Source organism: Corvus cornix, chromosome 12 (assembly GCF_000738735.6).
Source record: "Corvus cornix cornix isolate S_Up_H32 chromosome 12, ASM73873v5, whole genome shotgun sequence".
NCBI classification, from domain to species: Eukaryota; Metazoa; Chordata; class Aves; order Passeriformes; family Corvidae; genus Corvus; species Corvus cornix.
In genome coordinates this window covers 8,748,915-8,764,830 of record NC_046342.1, presented here as the reverse complement: position 1 = coordinate 8,764,830, position 15,916 = coordinate 8,748,915, and the positions used below count along the sequence as shown (strand labels likewise).

The 15,916-nt window shown below is 47.0% G+C and overlaps 1 protein-coding gene across 2 annotated transcripts in view; it reads right to left on the bottom strand.

Moving 5' to 3' along the window:
* The window catches only part of NCKIPSD (NCK interacting protein with SH3 domain), a 51,423-nt gene that overhangs the window by 27,699 nt on the left and 7,808 nt on the right, over positions 1–15,916 (bottom strand). Inside the window, exons 2-4 of one of the 2 annotated variants that reach the window (XM_039558868.1) lie at positions 8,319–8,483; positions 2,158–2,270; positions 1,217–1,418 (exon numbers count right to left, since the gene is read on the bottom strand). In XM_039558868.1, the coding sequence (XP_039414802.1) occupies positions 1,217–1,418; positions 2,158–2,270; positions 8,319–8,357 (354 nt within the window). In that variant the 5' untranslated portion in view covers positions 8,358–8,483. The remainder of the gene's footprint in view (positions 1–1,216; positions 1,419–2,157; positions 2,271–8,318; positions 8,484–15,916) is intronic. The other variant, XM_039558867.1, reaches the window with a different exon arrangement.

The following is a 15,916-nucleotide window of genomic DNA, read 5'->3' as shown; positions in this document are numbered from 1 at the left end:
TTAAAATCTCAAGGAGCCCTTTCAGCACAGGGCTAAGCTGGAAGCCCTTCAACTGCATTCTCAGTGCCACCCAGACAGAAACAGTTCTTTGTCAGCCAAGGAAATTTGTCTTCCTCCTTTTTGGCAAGCAACCAAACCACAGACCAGATAAAGACAGGGAACCAGCATGGAGAATGGGCTGTACGGTGCCCCATTTGCTCAGCCCATAATGTACAGGCTTGAGAATGGAGCTGGTTTGACTGCCAAAGAACAAAAACGAATACTGAGGAGAAAAATGGGCTTTGTAGGAATTGCTATGTTCAGCCAGAGTAAGCCAGAGCTACCTTTCATCTCCCCAAACTCACAGTTCTTCATGTGTAAAACAAGCCTCATCTGCTAGGGAAGACAGTGTATCAGTACCTTATAAACGCAATGCCTCCAAACACTCGGCCCAGAGAGATGAAGAAAAACTACAGTGCACGTGTTCATCTGTAGGAGGAATAAAAAATCTCCATGCTCATCCTTGCTTGGCGCCTTTAGCCCTAACATCCAGCTACACCTACACAGGGAAATCTGGCACATCATTCATCCCCAACAGCCACAGCCTCCGTCCTAGGCTGCTACTTTGAAGCCTCACTGACGCCACACTGTAACCTTGGAACTGCGTGTCGCTGAGATAAAAAAAGATCTGCTCTAAATCTGATTTCCTGCAATTTCCCTTTAATTCATCATGATAAGCAACCTTCAGATAAAGCAGGATCTTTGGGGTTTTTTTGGCTTTTTGTTTTGAGTAGTATAAATAGGCAGCCACAGCAGATAAAATGCTTAAGGACCAATGATCTTGTGCAGACATAACAAGGGAGAAATGAAGCAGTGCTGAGTGCTTGGAGGGGGCTCTGCTGCTCACGTCAAAACTGCCTTTCAAAGCATTCTCCAGGGAGCCTGCAACTCTTTTAGAAAGTTGCCAAGAGATAGTCACACAGTATAAAGTGGATTTTGCATGTTCCCATAAAACTGTGGACCCTCAAGGATTCCAAAAAGCATGACAAGTGTAAATAGCAAAGGGACTGTTCCAGATTTCTTACACCGAGACACCAACACTTTATACTGCAGTAATCCCAGGTCAGCAACACAAACACTTGATTTGTAACTTCAGCTGCAAAGGCATTTTATTCAACAGGACAAGCAATGTCACACCACCAAAGGAGGAACCTAGCAAGTGTCCAGCCACTGTTACCTGATAGAGACCTTCATCGTCCTCCTCGAACTCGGTGTTGGGGAGGCTGTGGTGTCGCTCATACCCCGTCCGGCACACCCCGTTGGGCTGCCGGGACACATCCAGGTGGTGGTCACTGGTGGACTGAGTCATAACTGTCCCCTGCGGGGTGGGAGAGTGGCTTTTACGGGACACAGTCTCCTTCCGGTGATGGATCAGTTTTCTGAAACGGAATGATGACATCAGGAAGAGCAAAGCTCAAGGGAGTGACCATGCTGCAACATTTAAATTATTTTTTAATGATTTATTGCATTTGGGCTATATATACCAGAATGGGCTGCATTACTCTGAACACCAACTCGTTTCATTAACAACTAAGGAAGCACTTCTGGGGGAGGAAGGAAGAGGCTTTGCAAGAGCCCATAATTTATTCATCAGTTCACTGGAGAAAAATGCCTCTTCCTCGGGGGAGAGTCACATATTGCATTGCAAGCTTCAGAAATTGCCTGCACTTTAGAATTGCTATTCAACTGAGATTAAACCAGCATGCCTCAGCACAGAGTGCGAGGTGTCAGAGAAAACAAAAATTCTCCTCACAAGCAATTATTTGAGAACATATTAAAGACCTTGTGTCACATGCCAACAACCTCTACAATTCCTGGCTGGTAAAGCAGAGAAAATGCAGCCAGAAAGGTTTTGGATTTCTCCTCCAAGCCTACAGCGGCTGAGAATCTCCTCTTCTTGGCATGCAGAGGGATAGAGAAGCAAGGCCAAAGCTCCACTTTGCTGGACACAGTTGTCAGAAGGAGCAGCATCAGCTCAAACACTGGGAAGCTGTCTGAATGCAGCAGCACTCTGCAGCACAGGGGCTCCAATCAACAACATCTAACATCCCTCAAGGACAGAATGACACTATGACCACCCTCCATCTGCCAGCTCTCCCAGATGCCCATCATACTTACTGGAGGACATCTCTCTGCTCCAGGTTGTATTTTCCCCCATTCTTCATGGCTGCATTGTGCACAGCCTCAATGGCACGGTCAATGGACTGGAGAACCACATCCTGCTCCAGCACCTGAGAAAAAACATCCAACATGCTACTGTGCCCTTCAGCTGAGGTTCTTTTGCACCAGAGTTTATGCCAGGAGAGACCATAGTACAGTAAACTCCCAGAGTTTATGTTTGGGAAAGAAAGTCAGAGTTACAAGAACCAAAGTCCAATGATTCCTACAGGGAGACCAGAGACAAAGCTTCAGGACCATGCAGCAGCCTTGAATATTTAGCCTCCTGCAGGGAGGTTTTAGAGATCCCCCTGGAAAGCCAAGCTTATCCCAAGCCCAATTATTCCTGCTCTTACTGCCTTACTATGGAGCAAATTCACAACTGTGAACGTGACAGTTGAAATCTGGTGGCCTCCAGAGTCTATTGACTCTGGATGGGGGTTTTTTTGCTCACTATTTCTTGATGGTTTTCATACTTGGTTTGTAACTTGAAGCATCTTTTCCAAATCTCCACCCAAGCTGTCACAGTAACATTTATTCCTCCCGCCAGCCAGCTTAGCACTCATTACTGCATTAAAATAAACAGCAGCCTTGAAAGAAGAAACACCAAAGACACCACTCCCTGAGCTCACACAGGAGGCTAGAAGGGGAACAGGAAGATAAAGCAGGTTTCTATACTTGTGACACTCTAAAAGGCTATGTTTATTAACAGTTGACATGCCTTCAGGAGAAAAGACCTTTACAGGACTAAGGCAGAAGGCAAAGGACACACTACTGAGTCTTTGACCCACAGGTCTCTCATAAGCTGCCACTGGTGCCAGCACCATCCATTCGCTCCCGCTGCTCCAGCCTCAGCCCACGCACAAGGGGAGGAAGGGAATGCTCGGGCTCCAGTGCTCACTGCAGCTGTTTGAACACTAAATCCTCTCTTTATCTTCACTTGCTTTGGCCCCCCCTCCCTGCATCAGAGCAACTATTTATCCAGCCAAGGAGCGGCTGGATTCTCATCAAGGATGCACCTTAATTGGCCTTAGGAGGCTGCAGAGCACAGAAGGGAAGCCCTCCCCGCCAGGGCGAAAGTGCCTGTCTCCATAGCACTGGCATGCAGTTTCTGATAACATGCTATGTATTATTTATATCCTGATTAATTGCTTAACCAAATGTGAATTAACAGCTACTGCAGACTGTGGGGAAAAAACAAGGTGTGGATGGGGGGCCTCTTCTGCAATACTCAGCTTTGAAAAATGTAGGAGGGGTTTTTTTGTTAGTTTGTTTTCCCAAGAAAGACAGAGAAGAAAGCATGTGGGGAAAACTTTAAAAATAAAACCAAATTTATTAAAGTATCCGGTCAAGAACAAAACCAACACTCAGAACTCAACCTTGGGATGAAGCTCCAAGCAGCCCCATATGACCTAGGGATATGGCCTAGGGAGCATTTTGCCACCTCTAACTACAGAACTAAGTAAGGAAACGGAGCAAAGTGTATTTGGACACATTCCAAGGGGGGTTGGAAAGAACAGCAAGTTATTTCAGAGAATTCACCTCCTTTTCTGAGAAGATAAGAGAAAATTACAGCAAGCTGCATGCTCTCTCTGGGAAAGGGGATCAGCGAAGAAGTCTCCAGCACTGCTGTCTCCAGGGGAATGCTAAGTTTTTCTGAGTGCCACAGACCCCTGCTGTCTGCACACCCCACCTGCCCTCCTGCACTCCCACATGAGTCCTCACCCCAAAATTCAACACAACTCCTGCTACAGCCTCCAAACACTGGCCCTGGTGCACTCCCTGGTCCCCTACTTGTAGTTCCTCCGCATTCACCACCACCCCTTCCAAAAACAGCCGCTCTACAAGTTGCACCCCTTTGTGCAGCTTTCTCCCACGCTCCCCAGTTTTCCAGGCCTTCACCCACAAGGGTTTAAGCCCTATCTCAGTCTGATCATCCCAGGGAAGATGGCAGTACAGAGCACTGAATCCTACTGAACAGCTCAACACCTCTGCCCTCTTCCAGAGGGCACATCAGCACAGTCCACGGGAATCCACAGGCTGGAATCATAGAATGGTTTGGGTTGGAAAGGATCTTTTAAATCTTCTAGTTCCAACCCCCCACCATAAGTAGGAATGTCACTCACTAGACCAGATTGCCCAGGGTCCTGTCCAACCTGGCCTTGAACACTTCCAGGGACAGGGCATCCATAACTTCTCTGGGCAACCTCTTCCAGTGCCTCACCACTCTCCAGTTAAAGAATTGCCCCCTAACATCCAATGTAAACCTTGCCTCTTTCAGTTTAAAACCATACCTCCCTGTCTTAGCACTACCTGCCAATGTAAAAAGTCATTGCCCATCTTTTTATAAGCTTCCTTTAAGTACTGGAGGCAATGAGGTTTCCCTAAAGCCTTTTCCAGGCTAAACAACCCCACCCTCTCAGCCTGCCTCCATAGGAGAGGTGCTCCTGAGGAGCTGCTCCCTGCTGTGCAACGCCATTTATTATGGAGAGGGTGCTTTCTTTCTGATAAAACAGCATTTTCACACTAATGCAGCAGTGCTGTGACAACTGGCTTTTAGCTGCTGTGCTCTTTCCTTTTGTTTCTGTTTCCAACCCTCTATTAACAAGGCCCTGTCAAAGGGCTGGAATAAAAAAGCAGCATTAACTTGCCACTTGCACTTTATGACATTGTTGATGCCGCTCATAAATCATCTCCCTTTGTCAGCTGAACTGGGTGGGTGCACGTTGGGTGAGGGTGAAATGGCAGGGTCTTCAACACAGGGGCGGCCCTACATTCTGGGTTTGTAGGACACTCAGCATTAGGGATCCCCTGCACTGTAGTCATAAAGTTAAAAAATAGAAATCAGTATCCTGGATAGATCACGTGATTCAAAGGAATCTGCACACTCCTCAGGTTAACCAAAATGGCACTGCTTTGTTTGAGGAGGATGGATGAAAAAGTACATTGCAGTTGAAATGAGCACAGATTGCAAGGGGGCAAAAGTCAGGTTTGCCAAGGTCTCACCTATGAGCTCCTTATCCCTAGGACTCAAGGGATTACGTGCTCACAGCAATTCTGGGCAGTGCCTCGCTGTACTCTCCATGCAATCTAGGGAGATCAATCACTCTGCAGGACAAGGGAATCCTGCCTGCATCCAGCACTCATTCCTGCGGATGCTGGCAGCTGGGACACAGGCAGGCAGGGGTCCTGAGCAGTACATCCAGGCATCTCACACATTCACAGGCAGCCCTGGCCACGCACAGCTCTATGGCCTGCAAAGGAGAGAGGCCACAAAGCAGCAGCAAGAGCAGAGTCCTGGAGTGCAGGCAGGAGCTGGGTGTTCCAAAGTCCTGCAGAGTCCTGTGCTGCAGTCCTGCCCCATCCCATGCTCTGGGGTACAGAGATGAAACCCTGCTCATAAGCTAAGGCTCACATGAAAGCAAGGGAATGCATGGAAAGGCCATTGCTGTACAGAGGGCTGTCAGAGGAGACGTACCAAGCAAAGCCCAGGAATTCAGCTGGATTTACTGAGGCTGCACGGTGGGGGTTGGCAGAGCCCCGAGCAACCATTGCAGCACACGAGCTGTCATCTGTGTCCTTCACCAGTTACTGGCTCGCCAGGCACAGGCACAGCCATGCCAGCCACTCTGGGCAGGCAGAGAAGGTGGCAGGGACAGGGCAGTGACAGGGCAGTGACACAGCAGTGATGGCAGTGGAAGGCACCGGCCCTTACGGCGTGAGCGCAGGGCTCTCCTCGGTCAGCACAGAGCGATGGTGCCCAGGCTGTGGCCAAGAGGCATCAACAGGACACCCACCACCTTCTGCCCAACGTACCATGAAGATCAAAGAGTATTTGCTGAGGTATTGATAACACATTCCCACTGGTGCCTCACCCCAGAAAGGAGTGGCCGCCACCCACTCTATCAGATATTTCTGCTTTAATCAAACAAAACGCTGCAGCAGAGAAATGCTGGGCTCTATAAGCAGCCTGTCTCCACCAGCCTGGCTACAGCCAGAGGCAGGGAAAGAGCAGAAAATGACCCTTGGTGATCACAGCCCATACTGGCTATGGGGCACTGTATCACAGAACCAGAGGTACCACCAGCACCCCACAGGCTGCTCTGTGGGAACATGGTACTGCTCAATTACAGCCTTGAATATCAGCCAGAAAACTGAATTTCTTCCTTCATAGCCTGGTGTAGGAGAAACACAGAAGCATCAATAAATCATTATTTCCTCGCTCCTTGCTAATAACCTGAGCAAACAAAGGGTCTCCCAAGAGCCTGCTGCCAATTTCCTTCCCACCTGATGAGGACAGAGCCAGACCTCAGCAGTGCCTTGGGGTGCTTTGCACACCCCAGGGTGGCTGGGGAAGGATGCCTTTCCCAGGGCCAAAGACAAGCTTTTAAGAAGTACCCTTCCAGAATGTCTTGTGGGGTACCTAAGCACGGCCAACACAGGGCATGGCCCTGCAGAGGCAGGAATGCATCTACCCCCATGCCTCACACTGCTCTCATGCTCACTGTCCCAGGAGCACTCTCCCCAGAGATAGCACACCTGCACAGGATGTGTCGCACAGGCTGGTGAGAGACCCGAGCAATTCAGAAGACACTACACGTGTCTTTGTGGTACAGGCAGCACAACCTCCTCTCCTGTCCTCCGCGGGCTATCAAAAATGTTGCCTCCTCTCTTTTTGTTTTTAATCTTCCCACATGTACCACTGGTGTTGTTTAAATGCACTCACACAGAAGAACTTGCTCAACAGTCTAGAATAATCATACCTTTCAGAAAAGCATTTTCTAGACAAACAGGCTGACAGCTGCATCAGCTCAGACAGGCTGAGCCACTCTGCGTGAGTTAGGCTCCCACATTTATGAAAGTGGCCCATTAACGTATGGCAGGCTTTTCTTTGCCTCTGCAGGGGGCTGTTCCAAGCAAACATAGCACTTTTTTTCTCCTCCTGCCTCCCCATTTTTTAGTGATCAAGGGCATTTGCTCTTCTGCATGTGCAGGAATTGGTGCTCTCATGCCTGCAGCTGCCTCTGCAGCCAGAGGAGAGCCCAGGCAGGGCTGCTCATCTTCACCCTCATCTCATTGCCCCAGCTTTCACAACACAACAACAAAGGACAGACAAAGTTTTGTCTCCAGTGACAGCTCAGTTTTCACGCAGCTGCACTGACACAGACCACTGGTGAAATTAGTATATCTATCCCACTGGCATACACAGGCACAGGCTGGTTCTTTGTTACTCAAATCAGAGAGGAACACCACCTCTTAGGTCACATGCCCTTCACCCCCAGTCACCACCAGACTGTCTGCATGCTTATTCCTTCCAGATTGAAATGATCACGGCACCAATTTACAAAAATCAACTATCCTTTGTCTGCGGCAGAGTGATGTGCCAGATCAGAGTTCCCCCTTCAGGACCACACAGCTCAAACAAATGGGCTGAATTTTGGTTTTTTGCATTGCTGAGGAAAATTCAGCTCCTTTCCCTTCCTGTTTTTGCAGCCCAAACCAGAAATTTTTAGTCTCCAGGCAGCTGGCTAAGAGAGACGCATTAACTTATTCTTGCCGGCATGAAGATATTGTGCCTGGCGGCACTTAAAAACACACAATAAAAGCACGAGTGAAACAATGGGCAACTGCCCTGGTTATTGAGCAAATAAGATGAGAAAAGCTCCAAACAAACCTGCAGCATCTCTGACTCGCTAGCGAGAAAACAAAGACATGGCTGAGCTCTTCTGACAAAGAGGCAGCCCAGAAGGAGCCCAGGAATTCCTGCTGATCTGCTAGAGTGCGTTTCTCACGGATCGCTGTTTTTCCACTGTGCACTGACAGCAGCCGCTCCAGCGGACAAGCCGGCACAAATGGGAAATGAAAAGAAAGGATAGGCAGGGAAAGGGCTTAAGCTGTGCAAATCACGCTAAAGCAAAAGCCAGAGCTCCTGGCGAAGAGATACACTAACTAGGGACAGCACAGGCACAAGAGGCATTTGGAACAAACAGAACCCTGAAGGCAGCAGAGAGATGCACAGCAAGCAAACCTCAACCAATTTCTCTCCCGAAAGCACGAAGTCTCGGAGCCAGGGAGAAGGGGGCAGAGACAGGCTGAGGGACAACAGAATGCATGCAACACACCACTGCATGCTTGTACTTCCTGAGGTGGAAATGCTTCATCCTGGGTCTCTCCAGCCATGCTCAGACCCTGTTAACCGGCCACGATGACCAGAATCGGCCACTGATTCCTTCCTCTCGTAATTTTGCACTCTCCAGTAACCAGAACACATCTCATGCCAAAACACTCTAAGAGGATAAAAGCAGAGATAGAAATTTTTAAAAGAAAATAATCAACACATACTTACATATCTTGCTGCTCCCTGCTGCCTTAATTCTTACTGCTCTCAGAGCTTCAGGGGACTTCCCTGGCTCAGCCTGCCCCAGGTGCACAGCTGCCAGACAACAAAGCTGCCCCTCTCTTTAGGATCACCTGTTCAGCATCATTTTGGCACAAAATTGTCAAGCCAAGTCAATATCTGATATGATCAACGTGGCACCTGTGCAGGGAAAATTTACATTTCTACTGATACATACATAAACATTAAGTGTATATACATACACATACTAGAGTTATCATCTACGCTGAAAAAGAAAACAGTAGATAGCATCTGCTTTAATGAAAACTCAAGATTATGAACCAGGATGTATCAAGGTGGGAGGAAACATACTGCAGGGCAGCACTAGAAGTATACCAAGACTTTTGACATATTAGCATTTAAAGTTGAAAAAAGCCCAACAAAAGGGGTTTTGCCAGACTTTGTGTAGTCTTCAGTTTGGTAGCCCAAAAAACTGCTACAGATGTCCTTTGCTCACTGAGATTCAGCACAGCTTCAAGATCACTTGGACACAATTAGCACAGGTCTATAAGAAAGCCCCTGTATTAATTAAAAATGCAACTAATTTCTAAGTTTCCAGAGTGCTGGGAAGAGTGTAAGGTGCTAATCTCAGCCCACCTTTGTTTTGATGGAGTTGGCAAAAACATGGATGTGGGATGAATATCCAGCCACAGAAACTCTTTTTGCAGTTAATCAGGTTGGCCAAGTGCTGCCAGACAAGGAGCAAGGTCAGAGCCCAGAGGAAAGAACAAGACTGGAAAACTGTGCAAGTCCTGGCTCTTCTCCTGGCATTCAAAGAGGAAGGCTCAGTTTCCCCCCACAATCTACTTCCATAGCAGAGATTGTAGCAAAATGCCAGAAAGGTGGCAGTTATATAAAATGTAGGATGAAAAAATTCAAATTTCTACTATCATCAAGAGAACTCTTTCCCTTGCCATTCACCCCTGCCTTGGAGCACATTCCAGTACATGAGGATCACGTGAGTAAAGGCTCCAGGGGTCAAGCAGGAAAAAATTGCAATTAAGTAGTCAATTCAACTGATGCCCAAAGACAGATGCAGAAGAGCCTGTATGTACATGTTAACCAAAAGGGACTTTCCTCCTGCATGCCATAGACTGGCACTGATGTAACACCTCGCAGTTGCATGTTTGAGAAAGATATAATAACTTGTGATTCATCTTGCACAGGAATTTATGATTTATCAGCTTTTCTTCCCAAATCCTCCCTGTCCCATGATCAGCACTCTGGCAAGAGTCAGAAGGCAGCACACTGGAGTTATGATGTGCTTTGGGCATAAAAACTTAAAACCATGGGTAACTTATAGTGTCTCTTATACAGACAGAAAATGGGGGAATGAAAAATTAATTGGACCTGCTGTCTCAGTCCCAGTGAACATGGGAAGACAGACCTGGCAACAGGCACAGGTGTACAACCCAGGAACATCGGCCAAGCAAGAGGGAGAAGGGGCAAGGAGGGTGCACAGGTCGCTGTTCAAGGAAGTGCAGAGCCTGTGGGCTTGGCACGATGATTCAAATTTGCCACACAGAGAACAAGTGCCGCTTTCTGGTATCTGCTGGATGAACAGCCATATGTACTTCATTAAAGCCATTAATGAGGGAAAAGAGCTTCCATCCTCAAGGGGCAAACACAGAAAAGTCATCAGCTAGTTTTAGTCCTGGACAGTTGTAAATTGCACAAAATTGTAAACCAGACATGAATCCCCAAGATCTTTCCAGCAGCACCAGGATCAAAGTTTCCAGGCCTGACACAGCCGAGGCTCTTTCCTGCTAAGCTGTCACTGTGAGATGAAAACCTGTCTTGCATTACCGTGAGCAAACCTGAGAGAAGCCCTGGAAAGTTCTCCCCAAAGATCATTCTAGTTAGGAGGATCAAAGGCAGCTTGCTGCTGCAGGATCAGTTAACAGTCTGGATAGAGAAGAATTTTTCTGTGTTTTGGACTCTACATGCAGAATAAGCATTGCTTCCTCTGCCATGAAGGGACACAGTTCCCCTGCACACCCAAAATAAAGCCAGCAGGGCAGGATCAGAACACACTAACTCATAGAAAAAACCCAGTGTTTTCCTCTGTGATGAGCACTTCCCTTTTACTGGTGCATCCTACCTGAAACTCAACTTACCGTATCATGTGATCAGATCACATGCGTGACCTCCTCTGAAATAAAATGATCCCCAGTTCACCATATGGAAAAACCTGAGTATTTTTTACCAGGAGTAGAACTGCTCCAAGCAAACACAGAAAGGGGTTTATGGTGCCCCTCTGCTCAAAGAGAGCAACTCCACATTCTCATGGAGCAAAACTCATTCCAAGGCAAAGGGATCACTTGCCAGCAGTACGCTTACTACCATCCCTTCACACAACTCCTAAGCACAAAAGATAAACCAAGGTCCTTAAGAACTTCTCCACTAATGGTGTTTCAGGCCAGGGACCCAAGAGAGCAAGCATATTTACAAGGTTTCTCCAAAGCAGGTGCCCATATAATATTCCCACAATACAGATCTCACAAGCAACTTCTCTCCACAGCCCCCTCTGGGTCACAGGCACAAAGATTTGAAACGCCAGTACTGGGAAACCCCAGGATACCCAACCACCTTCTCCCCAGTATTTTCAAGCTGTACTGACCAGCTCCCACCAGTGTGGAGGAAACACAGCTCCTCTTTGGTGGGGACGTATTTCCCAACATGGGAATCCCAAACAAGTTCTCCACCCAAGCAGAACAGCATGTCCAGACCCAGCAGCGTTCTTCCAGCTGCCAGGATCCTTCATGACTTTAGCCTGGTACAAACTACTCATTCAGGGATTTAAACAGCGTGACAAACAGACTCCCAGCAAAAGATAAGCTTCACATGCTCATTTGCTTTCAGGTGGGCCAGAGTAAAGCTAAGGCAAGAAGGAATATCCTTTGAAAGAGGATCCCCTGCCATGGGTTTTGGTTGCTGTATATTTTAACATGTTCAGAGTAGCACTATGGAACAGGGGATGTTATTCATGCTTTTGGCTTATCAGTGCCAACACAAGAATTACACAGAGTTAGGTGTGCCAGCTAATTATAGCAAAGCCATTTAAAGACTGTTGAGAGTGCAGGTGCAGGGCAGCAAGGGAGGGGTATCAGAGGGGGTGAAATACTCCATACATGCTGCACTGTCAAGAGGGAGATCATGCTAATTGGTCACAGACAAAATACCCAAGTGTGCACACATCCTTGTTAGCTGAGAGCTGCTTCTGCAAGCACGTTTATTCTTGGTAAAGTGGATATTTCTGCTGATGTTTCTGTTCCTGATTCTCACCAAATCCAGCAAGTCAACACAATCGAGCTTTATTGGGACAATGATAAAACTAAAGCAAATTCATACCCCAAAACCAATGAAGATGCAACTGAGATATACAGCAGTGTCTTACACTGTTATATGTGTGGTCATAAAGACAACAGCACAAGCCAAAATAAACCCCAGAAAATTGTGAACTATAGCTCCTGCAGTTGTTTTTGATGGCAGACAGCAGAACACTATTTTTCTGTGCTGCAAAACTTCGACAGACTGACAGTTTCCATTGACCTACAAAAGTAGCTTGAGAATTGCAAGTTTAGCTCTGTTTATCAAAGGAATGAGGCTAACTTACAGTTACTTCCAGATTCAGTTCAAGAACAAATTCTGGGGTTTGTTTAGTGGGCTTTCTTACCTTAAAAAAAGATTAAACGGTTCAACTGGATTTGCTGACATTTCACCATAAGGAAATAAGAGGTGAGTCATGGAAGAAAAGCAATTCATTAGTGTCCCACACTATCTGCAGGAGAAAACCAGCCTCTGCTTTAGCTGCAATTTATAATCCCATCTCCTTTCGCAGCTTAAAGTGGCACAGGCTCCCCAAAAAACAAAAAGAAATGGGGACAGGAGGGGAATGTCCTCTTAGGACATTGTGCTTCAGGCAGCAATACAGCCATAATCCTGTTTTCCTCACTTCCTGAGGCAGTGAGCCAAAAACCTGCATTTGTTAGATCGTTCATTTCCCATGTGCAAAAGTTGCTCCAAGCTCCCATGGCTCATTACAGGATCGATTTCTTGCATCTGCTGCTTCACATGCCACATTCACCTGTGTCATCCCTCATCTCACTCAGTAGCATCAGCGAGAGCAAACCACTGTATTTCAGGAAATCTTCCCTGCCCATATCACATGGGACAAATCCTGCAGGAATGGAGATGGCCAGGACTCAGCTCACCTCCTCCATGGAGGTCTGGAGCTGCCTAAAAGCAAGCAAAGGGTGACAGTAACTCTGAAGCTGCATGGTTTGCACAATTCATGTACACGTTTTCTCTCTCCCTCTAAACTCTTCCAGGTCGGGGCTGATCACCCTTCACCACTCCTAACTCCCTTCAGCCCAGCCATGAGGTTTGTGTGGTCCTCCACATCCAAACATTGCCAACAGGGTATTTTGTTGAGAGAACTTTTATGCTCATTCATTAACAGAATATGAATAGTATTTAAAAGTTTTTAAAGTGACTGGAGCTCAATATGATTTTGAGATCTCAAGCTTGAGAATACAGCCAGTTCACATGTGTTCATGCATGTAGAAGGCTCAGATGCTGTCCCAAGTCACTGGGCAATGCTTCAAAGGCAGCCCAAGACCACAGGCAAGATGATGCTTCCCAAAACTGGGTGTTGGAGGGGTTTCTTTTCATCTCTGATATAAAAAATTATACTGTGCAGGTCCCTTGATAACAACTGCACAATTATTTCAATGCTGCTGCTGCTATCTCGTCATCAAGCTAATGGAAGACAGACACATGAAATCTATTTAAAAAAACAAACTAAAAGGGGTGCATTTTACAGTTTAAGTCAATTAAGGTGATTCTAGGGCAAAAACTTCATTATTTAGAACTCAGCACTTCAATGGACATTGTTTTTTTGATGTCAAATGGAAAAAGCCTTCATCTATAAACACTTTGATTTGGCCAGGCTCAGGGAAGTCCCTAAGTTTCTGCAGTAAGTAGGTAATGAAATTTTATGCTCATCATTCTTACTTGAGGTGCTGGGATTTCATGCAATTATTCTTTTAACATGCTAAAAATGTGGACTTTCCTGATACTTGAGCTTCTCCCCAAATATTCCCCAGGGATAGCTAAGCCTGAACACAGATAGAAAAGGCCCATGGACCTGCTTTCTGGCAGGTCACTTGGATGCAAATCATTGTTCATACCATGGTCAGGCCATCCCCCTGCAAACACACATCCTTTACTCAGGAAAAGGAAAAAGGGAATCTGGAAAGGCACAGAATTCACTGAGTTTACACAAAAAGGAATTGTCACCACATCATATTCAGAAGCCACGAAGGTTTGCATTTGTCTGCTCAGTGGAGAGATTAAACTTGATGTCTCTAGGCAGCCATCTGTTTTCCACAGGAGCTGCCCTGGTTCTCATTGCAGCACATGGACACTGACTAAACTCGGCTGACAGAGAGCCCTCTACCCCAAAAACCTGTCCAACTACTTCCATCCCCCAGGTGGGAATGGGTGAAAAGCACCTGTGTGGTCCATCAAGGCTTTCTTCCCACCTCCAGAGAAAGAGGATGAAACTCAGAGGCTGAGCTCAGCCTCCTGGCCACTGAGCTCAAGAGCAGTGGAGGGGGAGCAGGCAGCAGGAACAGTGGAAGGTGCCACCCCAGCTACATTAGCAGCTGTGGAGGTATGGCCCCAGGCACAAACCCCATGGACAGGCATTCAAGACCTTTTCATCAAGACATCATCCCAGCAATTCCCGCCTCCTTGTGGGTGAGTGTCTATTTTTGCAGCTCTTGCCTCATCTTCTTCCTCAACCCTTCGTTTTTTATTCAATATAATAGAAGGTTTGGAGCTGGGGCCTGCCCTCAGGTTTCCATGCTACAAGGCACTGTCCCTACACGTACTACAAAAACCCCAAGAAATAATTAATAGTTATTTCTTAGAAAAGATCTAATCTGAACTTGAAACTAGTGATTTAGCAAGAAACGACCCACAGCCTGGAATTATCTAGCATGCCTAGTCCAACAGCTTGATTTATTTTTTTAATTTTTTAATTATAACTCTTGAGCAGCTGAACAAACTAAAATATCAGCCTATGGTGGCATTTCCAGATCACAGAGAAAATCAACACCTTGCAGACCACTTTCACACACACCACCCCAACCTGAGCAGGCAAGGGGGACAAAGCAGCACAGATGGGACCCCCCCCATTGGCATGACAGGAGATCCCTATTCAAAAGCACATCCCACTAGCATGAAAGGCAGCCTGAGTCAGAGGAATGGGCTCACTGCACTTGGAGCTGGGTGACACTGCCCTTTTAGCTGGTCCAGATGGACAGGAGGAAGGACACGGGCTTCACAAGAAGCAAGCAGCTTCCAAGGAGGAAAGGAGTGACAACTTCTTCTAAACAACTTCAACAGGAAAGCAAATAACCAGGAAAAACAAACCCGTGGACTTCCCACCTCACTCTAAAAAGCACACCCTGACAAAATCTTACTTCCCCTTCTTGCCTAAGCCTCATGCTAAAAGAGGACAAATTTTAGTTCTTTGCTCCCTTGCAAGGGAAGCAAACAGCTCTGGCATGCAAGCTCTGCATTGCAGGGCATGAACAGATGATCTCACAGGAAGCTGAGCCTCCTCTCCCAAGGTGGTGGGTTTTGTCTTTTGAACAAGTCTATTTGCCCATTAGCACTGACAGAGCTTTCCCCAGAAGAGTGCTCAGTATTCCCGTGGTAAGAACACGATGGGGGCTGAAGGGGAGCAGAGACAAACAGATGCAGTCATGAATCGTGCCCTCTGTACCACTTCTCACATGACAAGCTTCAAAACCCTGGTTTTAAAATCAAAGGTTTTGCCATGTGATAAAGTCAAGACAAATTAGGTTTGACAAGACCCTCTCTTAAAGGTCAAAATTTTATTTGTGAGCCACTGGCCAGGGAAGCAAAGTGATGCTCCTCCAGAAGCAGGACCAGGACCCACAATTCCTGCTGCGACTCAGACCTGAGGCAATGAGGTCACTCAGGGTCCACAGAAAGAATTTCCAGTGGATTGCCATTTCAAATGAGAACTTTTTCTCTAAATACAACATGCATTTTTCAGATCCAGATGCCAACTCACAGAAGAAGCACGAACTGGGGTCCTCCAAGAGGGCCAGCACCCACTTCTCTCTGGAGAGCGTCAGCCCTGGAAACAAGTCCTCCTTCCCACCAGAAGCTGGCACCCATCACACAGCAGTCTGCACACACAGCAACAGCAACTCTGGGAGGCAGCGATCACCAGCCCTGCAGGACCAACTGATTCCCCAGTCCAACAACAAACACTTCCAGCCC